At 42.9% G+C, this 20,287-nt stretch overlaps 1 protein-coding gene across 12 annotated transcripts in view; it reads left to right on the forward strand.

The window, feature by feature from the left end:
- Nucleotides 1–20,287, forward strand: part of ntrk2a (neurotrophic tyrosine kinase, receptor, type 2a) — a 70,329-nt gene that overhangs the window by 19,994 nt on the left and 30,048 nt on the right. For all 12 annotated transcript variants that reach the window (XM_061767939.1, XM_061767943.1, XM_061767940.1 and 9 more), the window contains one exon: nucleotides 18,324–18,512. In XM_061767939.1, coding sequence (XP_061623923.1) covers nucleotides 18,324–18,512 — 189 coding nt within the window. The remainder of the gene's footprint in view (nucleotides 1–18,323; nucleotides 18,513–20,287) is intronic.

Below are 20,287 nucleotides of genomic sequence, written 5' to 3' on the forward strand. Positions count from 1 at the left end.
ACGATCGACTGCCCAAGCTCTGGATCCAAATCGCGTCGTGCGAGTTGCGATGGAGAAGCGAGACGGTCAAAAATACGGACGGCAAAAAGACAAGCGATTAGAAAGTGAAGTTGCGGGGCCAACGGGACGTGGAGAGAAGGTCTCGCGCTGTCCACACGCCATCAATGATTCATCATTAGCGGAGGTTTCGGCTTTCTCCTCGTTTGGAGAACTTGTCCGAGTTCTCGATCGATCGACGTGACACCCTCAAGGTCAGCCCGACTCCACTGTAGGCCAGAAGGCGCTACTGCGCGTGCTCGGCACAGCCGCCTCCTCGTAACGCTTGCGCTCCCGGCAGACGAGTCAGCTACGGTTTTTGTCGATGGCAGTGGCCTTGTGGCTAAAGTTGTGCTATCCAGCCGTCCATTTTTTGATAGCGCTTGTCCGCATGTTTGTCTGTCTCAGTTTTTAATCTGTGCCGTGTGATTGGCCGGTGTCCATTCCAGGGTGTATCCCGCCTCTTGCCCGAAGCCAGCTAGGGATGAGTCTCCAGCACACCTGTGACGCTAATGACAAGAAACAGTACGGAAAATGGATGGATTGAATAACACCTCAAATGTCCGCTTCAAACCAAAATGTCAGCTAGACTACTACCGGTGACCTAATTTTGTGTTCACGGGAACATCGGCAACACGGCGGGAATATTTGGTGACTGTGTATGTATGGGAAAGTCCTCAACATGGCGATCGAATTCACCACCGCTCATTTAAATTCATGACGTGAGTCTATCGACTGCAGTATTTGCAGTCACACACACACACACACACACACACACACATGCACGCACACACAAATGGCGCCATGCTGCTTCTCTAAATGTGGCTAAGCATTGGCAAAAGATGAGTGCCAATATCATTTAGTGTAGCTCTTTACTTTGCGCTGGAGATTTTGTCAGCAAGGAGTGTGTGTGTGCGTGTGTGTGTGCGCGTGTGTGTGTGCGTGCGTGTGGTGGCAGCAGCAGTACTGAGTGATTGGGGATAGCACTCTACCAAATAGTTGTATTGATTGATCGATTGATTGCACGCCGGTCGGGATGCGTCTCTCAACTTGGCCACGCCCCCTCCTCATTGGCTAATGCTAAGGTTAGCATCTCTCCGTGCGTGTGGAGGAACACGAATGACTGACAGGCTAACGATAAGTGTTGAAAGATGGAGACTTCATGAAGTAAAATAGAAGTGATAGAGGGCCAATGATGCATGGTTTAAATTTAGTTTTTTCCTGCCACGTGTGGGACACGTTCTTAAAGAGTTCCGAGAAGGGTCACTTGGTTTCACCTCTCACATGTTTGTTCACGGTCTGGGGCCAAGTTAAAGGGCGGTCTTTGTTTTGCCCTCCACTGGCATCATCGGCTAACCGAGAGGATGCTGGCGCCCAATACTGCATAATGATCGCAAAAATGCAGTGCGAATACACCAACATTGTACACTCGCAGTTCTGTGACACGGTTGACTTCCAAGTTGTTCTAACTCCAAAACATTTTTCCCATATGTAAGAATAATATGAAATCCTCCACAGCTCCGTTGTTACGGCCACGTCTTCAACACTTTCTTTATAGATTTTTAAACTTTAAAAAGGCTTCGTTTGTTTTGCAACATAACAGTGACGTTGACATCCGTCCTTTATCTGATGGGCCAGATGAGATCGGGCAACCCCCGACAACGAAGCCCGTAGACTTTGTGCGTCGCTGACTCAGTCACCTCCTGTTAACTCGTTGCATGCGGTCGCCACGGCAACACGCATCCCCCGCCATCGCCGAGGAGGAAGTCATTATCGCGAGGAGTGAATCAGACGCGCAGACGTCAAGGCATGAAACGTCACCTGGGGAGGACCCGAGTGCCAACGAAGGACAGCAAACGTCGCTGCGTTCGTTACCGGAAATCTTCTCGGCCCCGTTTGCTGCTCTTGCCTATCCAGTGAGTCATCGGAGGGCGGGAAAACAAAACATTATTCACTCCATCCGTTTATGACTGGCAACCGAGCGTCAGACATAACAATTTGTGTATTCCTACTGAGAATGTGAGACGCGAGGGGCAAGCGCAAATCTCAAGCCAAATCTGTTATGTATTACTTTGGAATATTTACACGCTTTGCTCATTCCAAGGCAAACAACAAGCAGATGCTCACCTGTTCTCAACCCCGATGGATCATCTGTTATGGCCCACTATGAGGAAATGACTGCATTTCTTTGCTGCAGAATAGTTGAACCTGAACTCTGGCTTTGCTACACACGTCAAACACTTTGCGCTGCAAGGCAAGCATCCTATCTCTGATGCAACGTGAGATTGTTAAATTACAGTCTGGCAGTTATTCCTTAAAGGGACAGGACACCGAAAAGATTGTCGAACCGTGGTTTGAAGTGTTTAGAAAATGCTGTGGCTGAGTCTGTGCCGCTTGTGGAGTTCTCCTTGTGATTTATTTGTATTTATTTATTTTTTCAGACGAATATATATATATATATATTTTTTTTTTATTTTTTTTTAGACTAAAGGCTCAAGAAAGTTGGAATCGACATTGGTCCCGTGGTTCGGTGGGCAGGACCACCCCCTCAAAAATATAATAACCAAATAAAAATAAAATAGGGTGTGTAAAGTGTGTTTTAACATCACCTTAAAGTGCCTTTGAAACGTCCCCATGTCACCCCAAAACGTCTTTTATATCATAAATATATATTATATTCATTATATTAAGTAGAATAGATTTGTTTTTGTTTTTAAATAAACTGTAAGCAGACCATCGTCCTGTAACAAGCAAACAATAAAATATGCTTATATAATGCTAAAATAAGCTAGCGGACAGGGTGGCCATTAGGCTAATGTTAGCGTCTTTATGAGCACATGGTGGCCCTTCACTGAGCAACATGATTCAGTTAGCAAGCTAAATGTGTACAGTTTAACAAATATATTTCGAATATTTCTATTGCTATTTCACTACGATAGCGTGGACAGGGTAAGCTTGACAGCATCCAACTACACACATGATACAAATTATGAAATATAAGGGTAAATCTGTCCACACAAGGCATATTGTTGGTCGTAATGTCACTGAAGACTTTTTATTATTATTATTATTATTTTTTTTTTAAGGAGCAGTGAGCCAACAATGAGTGGGTGGGCAACTACTGCATCTCAAATCAATTTGCTTCGTTAGTCGGAACTTCAAGTGGCTTTCTTTTGAACTTTTCCTGTCGTCTAAGTCTGAAATTTCATGCTTCCCAGTTGACAGCATGTGCGTTTTTTTTTTTTTTTTTTTTTGTACGCCTTGTTAACTTGTAAACTTGCTTTGTTTTGTTTTTCTCTGTTTTTGCGAAACAGCAACGACAAAGCCGGCGCGAGCGAGTTGCGGGGAGCAAGTTGTTGTTTTTGGCTCGTCTCGCCGTGTCCTTTATCACCAAGTGTCAGCAGCCTGGAGTTGTTTTCTTCCTTGCGTTCTTTTCCTGACAGATGCGTCAGCCATTAGTTTACCTCGCCTTCACTTTATTTCCGCGGCGCATGCTCCTTAATTGCACGTTGAGCAGACGCCGCATTGGAATAGATTCTTTCCTAATACCGTCAACCACATTTTTGCAGTTTTTTATTTGTCCTCATCCAACACACAAAAACTGAGGAAAACGCAACATCGTCAAATATTAACCCCATTATCTTTATGGTCATAGTTTGAATTCACCTGCTCATAAATAATTTAGCCATAGTCGAGATTAACTGCTCAATGGTTTGCTTGTTGCTTCCCAAACAAAATCATATTTGTCCTTGCAGAATCTTTGTAAAACAATTAGAGAAAAGATTGCGTGGGTGGCGTCACTTGACTCCAGCGACTCTTTAGTTTAGTGCTTTAGTGCACACACACAAAGCTGTTTGTGTGTGGAGAACGGTGGCAAAATAGGACCTGCTTTTATTGGTGCACCGCCGCCTGCAATCAAACTGAAGGGCCGGACGTGATGATAACACCACCAGACGCAGCATTCTTCTCTCTTTATACCTCGACCTTCAAAAACCCTTTAGTAACTCTACAGACAATGTTTTAAGTTGAATTTTAACATTTAATATTCTCATTCATCGAGGTCATTTCCTTCTCAGGGCATTGAATCCATCAGCAATAATTTAAACATTATTAATGGTCATAAAAGCTTAAAATTAAATCAACCACTAATGAAGTGTAAAACGTTAAAACACCCAATGCAAGCAACTTTTTATCCGAACTAGTGACAAGCATACAGCAAACTCTGCATTTTTCTTGTCAAAACAGATGGACTCAAATGCACAATACCAGTGCCATAATGTAAAAAAAAAAACAACAACACATTTTCCCACAAAAGCTCGTTAGTACAGGATCCAACTAAGAGTTCTTTCAAGCAAGCACAGGAATTGGAACAAAATTCTTATGATGCTGAAATACTCCAAAAGTACTTGGATACAGAAGCCAAACTCGGCTGAAATGAGCTCTCGTAAGGTGCTCTGACTCGGTTACTCGGTTTCATTTGACTGATTGATTTTTTTTCTTTCCTTTGATGTTTCCAGTGCATTTGTAACTTGAGACGTGTCACTTCTACCGCTTGGTGCCGCGCCTCTGTCGGAAATTGTCAAGCTGGCGCTAATCCTCCCAGCCGGGTGCCTGGCGTGAGATTGCAAATTGGCAGAAAATGCTATTTAAAAAACAAACAAACAAACCAACGTGTAGCGCAGTTGGTCGGATGAAAACTGTGAAGGGGAGTTCTGCTGTGTGTCTGTGTGTGTTTACCAGAGTGACGTTGATAGGCTGTGTCATGGCAGTCGCGCTAAAAGGTCACCTCACCCCGGCTGTGAGTAAATTGTTGTTTCAAACATCCTCTTGACTGCGCCGCCACTCTGCTGTGAATTTGTCAAACACGTTTAGAGAGACGGTGACCTTTGCTGAATAATTGACGCATAAATATACTTGACATTATCACTCACTCGCAGTGACACTTGGTGCTTGTTCTTCCTTATTTCTGTACATTACCTCAGCGGCAACAGTCATGGAGAAGAGGGAACGTAGGTCGCGTAGTGGCGAGGATTCGAGATTGGTTTTTTTCAATTAGATATCCCGTTGTACTGTTATAGATCGCGAGGTTGCATTTATTGTTCATTTCGCAACATAACGCTAATCTTAACACTAACTCCCTAACCTAACTCTAACCTAACCCCGAATTGGGCTACAGTAGCTACATGACTCACCACAGGGGGTCCTTGCTTTAAGGCATTCACGGCATATGACATTTTGCTGTGAAAAAAAACGCCGCGCAATCAATACATCAACGCTCAGTTACCGCCGGACTTACTGTTCTTCATTGGATTGTTTTCGATTCATTGTCTTTTTAAAAGTTTTTTTCCTCCCAATATTTTCTGTAATTATGACCTTTCCAGGTTACAAAAGGTGCTCAATGAACTACTTTGCACAGCTGCGTGAGTAAGAATACGTTGTCACATGACACCGGAAGGCGCGCTCAGTTACTGGCGTACTTAACTGATTTTCATTGGATTGATTTATACGTACGGCCGAGAAGTGTTTTGCGTACAAATAAATCACTATAATTATGACTTTACATCAGCGTAGGTTAGTGATAGACTACGACACTTATAGTTTCGGACTTGCGTGCAAAGCTGTCATAAATCTAGGACCCCTGTATTAGAGGAAATTCTGTATGAACTGAAAACCTTCTCCATTCCATAGACTATCATGCACATAACAAATACTAATACTTATAGAATAGTCTCAACAATACTGACCCCACAGTTAATTATTATTATTATTATTATTTCTGTTCATGTTTCTGTGATATTCTTTTTGTTGTCGTTGTTTCCCTTCAGGATGTGTGAACATCCCAGTGGAGGTGATATCACACTAATGGACGTGGACACACGCGAGGCTAAAAGAAAGACCGAAAGAGTTCTTGTTTGCACATAAGACGGAGGGCAAAGAATTGGGGACAGTACGACTATTGACAAATCTCGAAAACGCTCAAATCCTTGCAAAGTAGCCCGGTTCCAGGCCCGAGAACCTCATTAACCAATCGTAGCGAACCTTGAGGCCGAAAAGCCTCCCCCATTGGATGAATTATTCACATCAGATGGACGCAGATGGCCATTAACCTACATCGACCATCCTCCGACTCATCCAGGTGCCCAGACACACACTACGTTCCACTCATCCGCTCTCCTGATGTCAATGAACGTAACTGTACAAGCAACCACTATTACCGAGTTACAGATTTGAGTCGGATTTACATTGTTACTGTAAGATTTTGTATCATCATTCAACATCTCTTACAGCTTTGGTATCACCGCCGAAAAAATGGAATGTTGGTCGTGCAACTTATGCTCTCATTCTTCGTTCCTGCTACCTGGAAAAAAGATGAACTAAAACCTCAGTTTTAGTATCAACGTTATGTTGCTGTACATATCTATGAATAGTATGAAAGCGGCTATCGATATTCTAACGTACTGTATCAGTCAGTGGTTTTCTTCCAGTGACTCGAGAATTGTATAGTTCATGATCATATACAAGTAGATGTTGGGAAAATATCGGATCCCGATTCCCAGCGCTATAATTAGTCTAAGCAACATATTTTGGGGTTTCTTCAAAATAATATACCATAAACTTATACCCAATCACTTTGAAATGATGCCAAAATCCATCACTTTCACGGCAGACTGTATTGTTTTCAGAGCAGTTCATTCCATTCCCAAACTTTTCATGCAATTTCCGACTCAATTCTCACGAGAACACATTCATTCCAAACAGATCAATACTGGCTGATGCTGATTTCACTTGCACTCCTGCCGTCTGAAATGTCTTTGGACCGTACGGTTAACAGTAGGAAGTCGGTAAATCCGGGATGAAATTAGCTCTGCAGGGACTCGGCATAAACTGCACCCGGACGTCGGCTCCGGGGAAGCTTTCCCTCCTCTGTCTACTTGCCATCACGTCTGCTGTGGTCAACATTTGTCCCCACTGCACATCAACAAACTGGTTATTTTTACAGTACACACTTATAACGCAACCCCAATATAAATACAGAGTTATTAGGCATAACTTCCATGTCCATGGAGAGGACGTTAGCACATTGGATGCTTCATCTAGCAACAGTGTCTTTTCGTTAGTATATGAAATACAGATTTTGCTTGTAATTGTTTGTTCATATACTGTAAAATAATGTTTTCTGTACGTTCCGCCCGAGGCAGATGCGCGGGGAATATTTGATTCCGAGGGTAGCGTTGCTCAGATCTTGTTTATCGTCAAGGCCCGGGAAGCCGAGCGACAAATAATCCATCTACCAAAGTGCTAATTAGACCCCAAAAACTAATCACATCCCGAACTCACGATACCTAATATTTGAGCAATAGAATAGTAATTTAAATGGATTCAATTAGACTCCAGTGACACAAGAATGACAAATGAAGTCATTTGTTATGTTGGTGGGTGTATATGAGAAGATATTAGGGGGGGCAACAACATGCAGAAACATGATCAGTCTCACAAGGACCCAGAAGAATATCTGTCAAAAAGTAGTAGCAAGGCCACTAATTGTCATGTTTTTGTGGTAAAATGTCACACTTAGCATATCTTCTGTTTGTTGTTGGAGATCCTCAGAATTCTTAGTGATGATTTTGGCAGATTCCTCAGTGTTGGCGAAACAACACAAGCAAATGCAGCGCTTTTGACTCTTTCACAGTATACACGGTTTAGCCATGTTTTCACCACTCAGCACATCTCAGTTTAGTATGTTTTTTTTTTTTTTCTTCCTTTTTGTGCTTCCAATATCAAAACCATAATCTCATAAATCCCCCCCTATAACGTAAACACAGAATGTGCCATAAAATGAAGTGTATGCGATCATACTAATTACAAAAGTAACACAGCTATACACATTAGTGCAAACTCAGAATGGGTGAAAATGATCTTCATTTTAACAATCAATTAACGATCAATTTTGCAAATATGGGGAGAATCTCTTCATGTTAGCATCAAGCAATTCCACAAAATTAGCATACTTTGAATGATGAGTTCATTGGTTATTTCCATCCCCATTAAGATTTACTGTGGCAAACTAAACAGAGCGGCACCATTTTGTAGAAACGTGGCTTCTTCATGTCTCCTATTAGGAGAAAAGAAAAAGCTCAAAGTATTATAGCCTACTGCAAAGTTGTTGTTGTGTTTTCAGCCATAAAAGGATTATTCGGTCTATACATAACGGTATTTTATGTGCTTCAACACATTTGTTTTATCATTCCTTTATTTGCACGATTGTATATAAACACTATTTTTGACAGTTGTAATTTATACACTTCTCTAAAAACAAAAACAAAAAATGCTAACAATGGCAAATGTGAGATTCTAAAAGGTTCTTTTGTTTTATTTGTTCATGACCATATATCATTTTATACGCCTCAATCAACAGTAGTATGGGAAGTAGTGTCCTACTCCTGGAAAATCTGCATTTGAGTTTCAAGGACCTTGGTGGCCCTGGAGCCCCTCCAGAAAATGCATATTGCGCCTTTTAAAGCTGCCTTCATTTGAAAAATGTTCCTTCATTTTGAGGCATTTCTTTCAATAAAGGCATTTGGTGTACAGTTGTGCGTGCCTGTGTGTGTGTGTGTGTGTGCGCGCGTCTGCGTATATTTGTATTCATCGGTGCATTGAACACTTTGTACCCACGGCTCCTTTCTTTAGTTCCACAAAATTCGCAAGAATACGCCGCGGCAACAATGCGCGGTGAAAGCGTTGCTCGTCGCCGATAGGCTCTCCAGCCTCACCTGCTTGCTTAAAAACACTGTTGCCAACGGCGACGAGTGCACAATCTGCCTCAGGCTTACACGGAGTGTGTTGATATGCTTTCGAGGGAGCGTGTTAGGTCATGTTGTGACCTGAAAACTTCGGGCCACAGTTTAAGTTCAAGCATCTCAGAATAATTTTGCTGTTGTGAAGACCTGAATTGCTCAAGGAAACACTGGTTGTTTTGGGATTTTGTTTTGTTTGTTTGTTTTGTTTTGTTTTGAAGCTCAAGATAGATGTTAAGTGTCATATCAGAGGTCAAAATTGACTGATGCATTAGTGCAGACTGCTACGTTATTGCAGTTGCTTGCGGCAAAGAAAATGTGTCTTTTGGGTGTTTTAATGGTTGATGCAGTGGTTGTGTGGGTTTCCTCTTGGCGCCCCTTAGTAATAGCGTACATGGTCTCCGTGTAATTGCGTCAACCTGAGTTCTGTTCCAAGCTGTACAGAATGGCCGAGCTCGGTACGGCATGCATTTTTCCACTGCAGAGTACCACCTTGGATGGATCGATAAGAGACTGAGGGCTGCTGTAGCAAAATGGAGACTGTGGATTATAATACTGCAGCGTGCGGAGCAGGAACAACGGCAAACGGCGGAAACCACACTGCATGGAGCGCTAACAAACAACCACAATGGAGGATAACCGTGATCTTCTGTATTTACTTCTAGGAGACTCATTTTATTTGAGAGCCAACTAAGGCCTGCAGCAAAATGGAAACATTGGCGTATCATGCCGTAGCGTGCAGACGCAAGAGATTATTGTGTGTTAGTGATTGTCGTTTGGAGCCGCCTCATTGCTTAATGCTGCATGATGAATCTGCTGGACTGTTACGGTGTTCCAGGCTCAGCACGCCTGGAACCTCCAGCTAGCGTCGCAGATGCTACTTGTCAGCATCACCACCAACTTTTCACTCACACTCAAGCTCGTCACGACAGAGCGCCCCGGAGGAGGAGGAATCAGTCTTCAAGCATGTCGTCAGCGCCCCTGAATGTGGGCGGAATGTTAAAAAAAAGCATAAGGATTAAACCGAGGGAAGAAAGAGAGTGAGAAGGATGTGGGTGATTAAAAAAAACAAAACAAGAGGGTGAGTCAAGAAAACGGGGTGGCGGCGATGCAAGAGATGGCAGAGTAGCAAACGTAAGCGGGAATGGAGAGGAGGGAATGACTATTTTTCACCAGCGGAGGTGTGCTGCAGAGAAAATGCAATGAGGCTCTGCATCAGGCCCAAAGTGGAGGAGGCCGATTCATCAGGTTATTACCCTAGTGCAATGTTAAGGAGCCACCGTCCGTCTACTGATGCCAAGCTTACAGTTTTCTATTTGCCATCCCGCCGATATCTGTTGAAAGAGATTTCAAATAGAATAGTAAGGTCCTTGCAGAGCAATACCATTACCTAGGGGCATTTTATAGGTTTTTTTCCGGAATCGATCCTTTAGTTACTCTGGTGAAGGTCTCACACAGATTGCAAAAGTCTGTAATTGCTGTTCAATTTATATATATATATATATATTTTTTTTTTTTTTTTGCCAATTTAACTACTAATTGTGCTGCTTTTGGGGCATTCTACTTTGTCGCCGTTCGACTTTAGTGTATCAATAATATACGAAAACCCTGGGAATGGAGCAAAATATCGATGTTGTCATTTATTGTATCCTTAGCTCCCATTTTATGCTACTGATACACAAACATCAAATATCGATATTACCGCTGTCTCCCCCATCTTTTATCATTTCATTATTTTCACATTTGGTTGCACATGGTTGTATTTTGAATAACTATTTCAGTTACATAGATAATGGGACGAAGGTGTTTTGTATTCAAATACTGAATATCGATTATCGCGCAATAGATTGATGGCGATACTGTCGCTATTGGCAAAAATATTGTATTGGACAAAAGAATTTCCGTTTGGGGCAATACTGTTGGTGATTCAACTTGATCAAGACTGTAATGAACTAGCTTAGGAGGTCTATTTGGTACAGTGCACACCTCTACCGACGCAGACTCTTCCTCCCTGGTCAGGATCAATACTTGACTTCCTGCCGTTAGTCCCCTTTGGTGACAGCAGTTTAGAGACCATTGGGGTTCACGTTACCACACGCGTGTTTCCGTGTTTTTGTGTGTGTGCGTGCGTGCGTGCGCATTTTGAGAAGAGCTTAATGGGTCACAGAGGATTCTTTTTTTTTTTTTTTTTTTCCTTCGGGTAGAAGTGCCTGCTCCTCATCCGCCGCATCCTTGGGGTTTGTTTACGTGAAGGTATTATGTTTCGGATGATATCCATATTCGTTTTTCCATCACTTCGTTAATTGTGACATTGGTTGAAGTGGGCTTAATGCTAAGAAAACGGGAGTGACCCTGTGTGACCCTTTTTCCTTTGGCTTTTTCCTCACTTGTCAAACGAGGACGATGGTAAGGGAAGAAGAAGTTACCGTGAAGCATGCAGACATTTAAAGGTAGAAAAACTCTCCGTGGCCGTAGCCTTGCGCGTCTATTTTGTTGTCTTTCCCGTCTTTGTTCCCACTGGTGTTGGCTTGACTGGACTTGATACTACTGATGAACTTTTGCATACAAAGGACTGATTTGCATGTGCTATTTGAGTTCATTTTTTTGGTTCTATTTAGACAAGTAGTGCCACTGACTGAAAACGTAGACTGCTACATTAGCTTCCTGGGCTAGCTACGCTTGTAACTTGCGAGCAAACGCTGGAGTATATTATGTGTAAGTTATGTTTCAATGACATTAGTGATTGAGTTCATATTCCAATTTTTCTATTTCATTTTTTGTGATGGCGACAGCTTGAATTCTGATATCAATGGGAACTTTTATTTTGAAACTACCATTTTCTGCATCCCCCAAAAGGTTTGTAATCACTGCTTTTCTCGCAGACAGGGTTATGACCTGTCTCAATAAAGCTTCTCCCCTCCATTCAACGTTGTTCCTTGGCACCGAGATGCCGCGCGATTGCGCCAAAGCAATACTTGTGTACTAGACAGTGCTTAACCTCAGCATGAATACAGTGAATAGGTCAATTCTTCGGCAAATAATGGAGTAGCAAGTTGGAAATATGCATGCCAACGCTGTGTACCAAATCGCAGGTCAGGATTTTGATTGCCAACCGAACTGACAAACGGTTTGACGTCATCTTCAATCTTTAAAATCCACCGTTCTCCGCTAATAACTGTCCTTGTTCCTCCCCGGGCATGTGACATTCACGGGTCCCTTGAGATTCTCACTGACAGGCTCTGATGTTCTTGAATCCCACGATAGCCTCTCGACATCTATCGCCCCGGGCCACAGGCACAGGCGCTGGCAAATGGCTACACTTTGTCTGCGGTGTACCCGGCGAGCCCGAGGCAGATCAATGTCATCGCTCACGGTCGTCATTTCCATCGGGCTCCAGCGCGGGCCATAAAACTTCTTATCCAAAGCCCCCCCCCAAGGCCCTCACGGCAACTGGGACTTCACAAATGAACCCGCACTACATAACCCAATTAGCACTGTAGCTGACTTGCAGTCACACTGCGCAATCTAATTAGAACCAATACAAAAGCTGAGTGAAAAATTCTTTTCTTTTCATTCACGTGATGTATTTTCCAGAACTTAAATATTCTACCTTTGATATCCAGCTGGCAATACTCAAACGAATATCAATTGCATTCCCCCTGAAGAAAATTGTAAACTCACTGTGTAGCATGATAAACATTTCCATTTCACTGCTATTATTTGCTTTGTTCTTAACCTCCCATCACAGTTTCTATCTACGATGTACAAAAAGCCATCTGTTCACTTTCTTACTAAGCGGCTAATTGTATTGTTGAGCACAAATCTCCGATGAAGCAGGCAGCCGGGATGGCATCGTGTTAATTTGACAGTGCGACTGCGAACAAGATGTACTGTGATTAAAGCGCCGCAGTCGTCCGACCTCGTCTGACACAACGCAGCTGCTCTGTCAGACAATTGTTGCCGTTGTTGACTGAGTGAAACGTGTCTTCACTCGAGGAAATGAAATCCCCGAAACTGAGATGGAATGGTCCAAATCGGGAACCCATTGAGAATTGGCAAACACAAATAATTGTGTTGACCCTAAATCTTTCAACGCATGAGGAAGAATGGCTAAAATGACATCCCGTACAGCACTGGCACAAAAAAAAAGAAGAAGAAATACATGTGTGGAATTATGAAGAACACATGTAGGATTGCTGCTTTGATATTGAATAATATGCACCCCGGATTTAAAGAATTGGCCCAGACATCGTGTGTCACACATTTACAGTATCGTATTTGCTGAAATATTGGTCCCTACGCTCAAGTGCTTGTCCATTTCCACACAACAAATAAACGCCTCCCTTAAATGGTAATTGAGTGCACTCCATTTAGAGACGCCATTGTTCGCACGGACATGAAAGTGCTTCCAACTAAGTCCACTTCAACTCCATTGCTAACTAAAACAGCAGCACCTTGTAAAACACGTACAGTGCTGTGACAAAGTATTTGCCTTGCCCCCTTCTCAAATGTTTATTTTTGTTTAGTTTCCCCACTTTATTGTTTGAGATCACCCAAGATAACCCCAAGTAAACATAAAATGCTGTTTTTTAAATGGTGATTTTATTTATTAAGGAAAAAGCTGTTCAAAGTTACCTGGCCCTGTGTGATAACGTCCTCCATCCATCCATCCATCCATCCATCTTCTACTGCTTATCCGAGGTCGGGTCGCGGGGGTAGTAGCTTTAGCAGGGACGTCCAGACTTCCCTTTCCCCAACGTAACGCCCCCTCCTTCTTAAATCAGGAATCAACTATAGCTAATCACAATTATTGGTTAATTTCACTGACTCCACCAGAACTTGATGACCTTCAGACCGATTCAATCAAGAAATCACTTAAAATGTAACCTGTTTGACAAAATGAAGTCAGCCAAAAGCTCAGAAAGTTGCAACAAAATGCCACGATGCAAAGAAATTCAAGAACAGATGAGAAATAAAGTAACTGTCAGTCTGCAAAGGGTTACAAAGCCATTTCTAAAGGTTTAGGATTCCAGCGAACCACTGTGAGAGCCATTATCTTCACATGGAGAAAACATAAAACAGTGGTTAACCTTCCCAGGAGTGGCCGGACTCCAAAAACTACTTCGAGAGCACAGCGAAAACTCATCCAGGAGTTCACAAAGGAACTCAGGACAACATCTGAACAACTGCAGGCCTCCCTTGCCTCAGTTAAGGTCAGTGTTTACTACTCAACAATGTGGAAGAGACTGGGCAAAAGTGGCAGAGGTCAAAGGCAAAAACAACTGCTGACCAAAAGGAACATCAAGGCTTGTCTTACTTTTGCACAAAAAACAAAAACAATAAAACATCGGAATGATTCCCAAGACTTAGAACAGATAGGCATAACAAAAAGAACAGATGTATTTTTTCAAATCTGTTGATTATAAATTTTCTACTCCCATTTATCCAGTATTTCAATATTTCTGTTATATTTCAACAGTGTTGCATACAAAACAAGAAATGTATTTTTGTTTCAAATTTATTTCCTACTCTCTTTTTGTTCATATAACTTTTATCGGTGTAAATAGATTTTGTGTTATCGTGAGGGCAAAATGTTTTTTGACCATCACGCCGATATACTGTATGCTGTGACTGAGCAAGATCGGAAGACTTGACTTTCGACTTGCTTAAACCAAGCAATGACTTTGACTTGTTTGAAATTTTTTGGGGCAGACTTGCTTGAAACTTCAAGATAAAAACTTATCTTGACTTACGTGACTTACTCTCGCCTTTGCGCTTGCTCCACGATGTTTTCTTTCCATGTTGATGTTACGGATGTATTAGTTCCACCCAATCTGAAAGCTAATAATGAAATCAATATTGTTTTTGGTTTTTTGTTTTTTTGTCAGACATTTTAGTTTTTTTGTCAGCCATTTTGGATCAACAGGCTTCATGCCTTGCTTTAGGACAAAACAGCAGCTCATCTTTTTGTCTGATCGCTATCAAAAAATGTTTTTTTTGCTGCGAAACCTCCGCGGATGACGCGATGGAACACACATTTAAAGGTAAGAATAATTCACTTAGGGAACATGTTTACTGTGTTCTACGACACCGCCCTTTGACCCTGTAGGCTGAGTGTGCAAAAAAAAAAAAAGAATACGTCTGACGGTAACGCACAATCAGCACCCAGCTTTCAGTCAGGACCACTACTGATGTATTGACCGTTAAGTGGGGGATTCCCCCTCCATCCCCCTCCGGCAGGCCAGTTTAAACATGGCTTCCATGTCTATTAACCTGACCCCACTTATTATTCCACCTCACCCTTCCGTCTTGTCCTTCATGTTTTTTACCAAGTCACTCCCAGTGGACCTGACGCCACCTCACTCTGTCTTCAGACGTTCGTGCGCACACACACACACAAGACACACGGCCTCCTTTTGCCCCTCGGCTTAACTGTATTTATAACGATCTGACCCCAAGACCTCTGTATGTTAATGATCTTCGGCTCCTCCCAGTACACACACACAAACACACACCCCTGAGAATAATCTGTGTGTGTGCGTGGGTGTGTGTCCCCTTCCTTTCGTTACACACAGAAAACCTCCGAATGCTAAACAAATGAGGAATTGGCTGGACATAAACAAGCAGCTCAGTTCCTTGAAGGAATTAGAAACCCTGTGCTTGTTCTTTGTCGGAGAGAAAAATTGGATTGTCCAAATGAAGGCCTTCGTTCTCTTTGAAAACGCCACTCGCAGGCTATCCGAGGATTCTGTAAAAGTCTTTGGATGACACGAAGGTCCTTACTATCCGTAAAAGCAACAGTTAATCCTTAAACCCACTGAAAGGCTTTAACAAATGAGGGTAAAAAAAAAAATAAACAAACAAAACTGTTATATTTGCATTTAATAACATACAGTATTTACATTTTAGCATAACATCAGAATGAATGGAACCAGCAACAATTATTCCGTTGTTTTTTAATGGGTGGGGGCGTGGGGGTGATAGTTAAATAATATTGCAGTTCATACAGATGATTTGTTAGATTTGACAGCACATATGGCCCGTCTTCATATTTAATTGAGAGGGCTTAAAATTTGTTCTAAGTGGGTCTTCAAAAGTCTTAAACGTGGCTTCCCGAAACGTGCAGACGCCCTGAAACACCGTAAATCCCATCAATGTTGCGCAGGTTAAATTGAAAATACATTTTTTTTCTTTGATTGCTTTGTGTGACGTCAGGTTTCTGCATTTTGGGGAAAGTTGTGGGATACTGCAGATCAATTTTTTAAAGGGAATGAGAGGAGCTGGTTTGATTGGCAGCGAATAAAGTCAGCCCTTTTCACGCCCAAAAGGGCGCAGAGTGCCTTTTTTAAACAATGTTTTTTTTGAAATGTGCGTCTGCGAGCTTACGAAAACACGGCCTAACCCTCCTCCGAGCAGATCACGCTGCCCGCCCGACGAAAATTGAGCCCTTAATCTTTGCAGCCGCCGTTCAAAGGTCTTCGAAACATTTATCCACATATTGGATATATCATAACTATTATTACAAAATACTCCCGTAAAAGATTGAGCCCATGTCGGCCACTACCTGTGGTCGTATTCATTTAATGAGAGGTCTTAAATTTGATCAAGGTGGCCTTTAAAAATTATTACATTTGTTTTCTTTAAAGGTCAGATGACAAAGATGTTATGGGGTCAGTTAAAATTCATATTTGCATTGTTTCTGTTATGCAATACATGCACGTAATTTTTCAGCCATAGTTTAGCTAAAAATGAGGGTTTTATGCGCATATGGAGTCCTCCCCGAACATACCCGAAGCTCGAGACACCGGCAATTGCCAAACACAGCGCGCTGCACACGAGCAACGTGTTGGAATATGTGGAGGGGGAGGACTTCGACGTACAGGAGCACCCGACTGAACTTGGCATCGTCAAAGCGTACACGCTCGAGTGACGACGACGAGCAGCCAAGTAGCTGCTGTACAACAGAAAAAGAGAGTGGCCACTGGCTCCATGTGACGGTATGAAGGCGCATTCTTCATCCAATGTATCGATTTAAGTGCCGTATATCTGCTATATAATCACTTCGAAATGGCAGTGGTAGTTTGTAAAGGGGTCTTAGAGTTATCAAGAAAAAAACCATTCAATCTTTAAGCCTGCAGGTACCCTGTGTGGACTGTCCGTAAAATCCGGAATTTTCCACCATTTTGTCCCGTGTCATTGTTCTGTGTAAAAGGCACCAATACACAATTGGGGGCTGAAGTCGATCCTGCACTTTTCTTCGTCAGTGAACAGGGGTGGCGAGTTTAACACCACACCCTTCCTTCTCCAGTGTTGAACACAATTATTGCGTGTGTAAAAGGCAAATATGGCTACTTTAAATCCTCCGCTACAATTTCGATGCACCGACTCTGCAGTGTTTCTGTGTCAAAGACGGCGTTAGCTTCCGGCACAACGACAGCAACACGCAGATCATCTATAAAAACCCATCTGTTTTCATTCCGCTTCCCAATGGAGACTCCTTCAATCCTCGCATGAGTCACCGGCGTGCACGCGCACAAGCCAGCTGGTCAAGCCTGACACACACCCAAATAAATACACATCCTCAGTCACGTCCCGTCGGCTGCAGCTGGATGTTAAAATTCATTTGAAGCGGCCGCATGAGAGGAAAGACATCCATTGTCATTGGATGCTCATGGGAAATCAATCCCAGCTCATAATGCACTGGCCTTGAGCCACGCTGTTGTTTTTAATATGGATGTATGTGTGTGTGTTGGAATAATTCTTCACTCTTTGTGAAATTAGTCAGGCCCCCCCCCCCCCCCACTGCTAATGTTGTGATGTTGTTTGTGCTTCACGTCACTAGCACGCAAACTTGGCAACAATGTTGGGAAGGTGTATGAAAACAATTTTCTGTTTTCGCTATCTTAATTACATGCTAATGACACATCTACGCTGTTGCCAAAACAAAAGGATTTTTTTTTCTTTTCTCCCCTTCGTTGCAGAAGTTGTTGCATCTTACATAATATGGTTAGAGAGGCACTAACACTCAACATGAGGCCTAAAGTCCGGGTAAGGTAGTTCCAACCACTTTCAGTCATTTTTCCTGAAGGGAAAACGCAAGCACCCGTTTGAGGTGCCATTTCCCATTAACCCATTTCTTTCAAGTGGACGATGCACCTAGGAATTAATTGCGGAGGTCACCATTTGAGGAAATACGCTATTTATTTAGAATCCGTAGTAATACCCTTTGAATCTACCCAACAAGTGTTCCAACATTTGATTGACTGGCATCTCTTTTCTCCTACAGGAGCCTGTTAGCATCAAATAGCATAACATAAGCACCTCTCCTTAGGATTCCATCCCCTCCATCTTGGCTAATGACAGCTTAACTGCCCAATGAAGTCTCCTGTGCCTCTCGTACAATTCCAGTGGCTGTGGCGGGCGTGTGCATTGTCATGGCTCGGCGTTCGGTTCTCGTAAAGACGCGATTCACCCGTCTCTGTCCTCTTTCAGGGCCGTCCTCGGTCATCAGCAACGACGACGACTCTGCCTCGCCGCTCCACCACGTCTCCAACGGCAGCAACACGCCGTCGTCCTCCGAGATGGGTCCCGACGCCGTCATCATCGGCATGACCAAAATCCCGGTCATCGAGAACCCTCAGTACTTCAGGAGCTCAAACAGCTTGCTCAAGACGGACACCTGTAAGTAGCATCTCCAGACCAACCACGAAACCAAGTCCGGCGCCCCGCCCATTTGATATTTTTTATGTAGATTTTTTATGTCCCACAGCATATGGTAAAAACAACATTTTGCGACAGCTATCAAATTTTGGCCTGTAACCTCCTCGGTGGAGTTTGAAAAGGCTTGACATTTTTACACGAGTGGCGACGCCAAGTTTAAATGTGAAAGTTGTGTTGAGGTTGCCATGACGAAATGGCTGCCGCTGCTGTCATGGCGATGACCTTGTAGCATATCAGCCGCTGTCTATTCTGAGGGATGAATAAAAACCAAGCTCACACATGTGAGCGACACGTGAACACACAAGGCGGCATTAGCGTTCAGAAAAACTTTAACGTCACATTGCTTTCAGGTTTGACACACACACACACACACACACACACACACGTATGTATACACTCAGATATTGACCTGCTCCATCAATGTGACATTATGATTATTGGCAAGTCATAAAAGCTTTTGCAGGCTGTGACCTTGTGTAGTACATTAGCAAAGCAAGGCGGAGTGGGGTGGAGAGTGTGTGGGGGGTGGGCTGGGGGGGGGGGGGGGGGGGGGGGGGTTATATAATAATTGCAAATGTGGGATTGACCTCTTACAGAATCTTACAGTTACACTTTTTGGAACATTTTGAAAATGTTTAGTGGTGGTTTCCCATCCAAAGCAATACATTCAACCATATATATACATACTGTGTATATGTGTGTATATATATATATACGTGTGTGTTTGTGTGTGTTAGTGTGTGCGTGTGTATACGTATGTATGTGTTTTCTTCTATGCATTGGAACCGCCCAAGTTAAACTCAGTCCATAGCTTTTATGTACGTTTTTTTATTTCAGGTCAGGTCACGGAAAGATTTGGGAGAGCAATTGCGGAAGGGGATTCAGGAAATAAATGTTGATGAAGTCGGGTGAAAGGTGTGTGCGCGTGTGTGTGTGTGTGTGTGCGCGCGCGCGTGCGCATGGAGATGGCCAGATCGTAGAGGGAGCAGGCGGGATGATTGGGAAAAAAATGGAGGGTGCTTGATGGGAAATGTCAAAGCAGGGGCAAAACACAAAACACCTGACGCAAATAGACTGCCGGAGTTGAAGAATGGCGGCGATAATGTGGCAGCGTGCAAATGATCTGCAGGGAGCGAAGGGCGCATGTTAATTAAACTCCCTCCTGAGTAAACAACGGGGCCACAAAGATGTTCAATAAAGACAGAGTGAAATGCAAAGGTACCTTTTACCCTGCCTGTAAAAGCCGCCATTTGTCTGCTGTGTGCTTCGCTGCGTTATGTGTGAAAGGCAAAGGCGGATGGATGAATGTTTCTTTCGGCTCTGATGGCACAATTTTGCCGGAACCGTTTCAAAGGGGCTTATGGTTACATCTCTAAATCCCATATTGGCACCACTAATGAATAATAAATACAAATTAGAATTCAATTCAAGGCTTAACAATTCATTCGTCGTGCTTAAACACATTTTGTACACAATATTACCCAGTCTTTGGCACAATGACCTGTTTTTCATATTAAATAGATTTTGGATTGACTTAAACAACCAAATTCGATCCAAACCGTTTGAACTGCTCCTGGTGTCTCTCTGCAACGCGTTTTGCGTTAAGGCGTCAAATCGGTTTCTCCATTTTCTCCGCATACACACATTCCAAATTTTAACATATGAACAGACGTTCCTGCTTTTAAGCCCGGCACTCAACGAGGAGCAACTCAAATGGACCATCAAAAAAAACAAAA

The sequence above is a fragment of the Phyllopteryx taeniolatus genome, chromosome 3, assembly GCF_024500385.1.
Source record: "Phyllopteryx taeniolatus isolate TA_2022b chromosome 3, UOR_Ptae_1.2, whole genome shotgun sequence".
Lineage (NCBI taxonomy): Eukaryota > Metazoa > Chordata > Actinopteri > Syngnathiformes > Syngnathidae > Phyllopteryx > Phyllopteryx taeniolatus.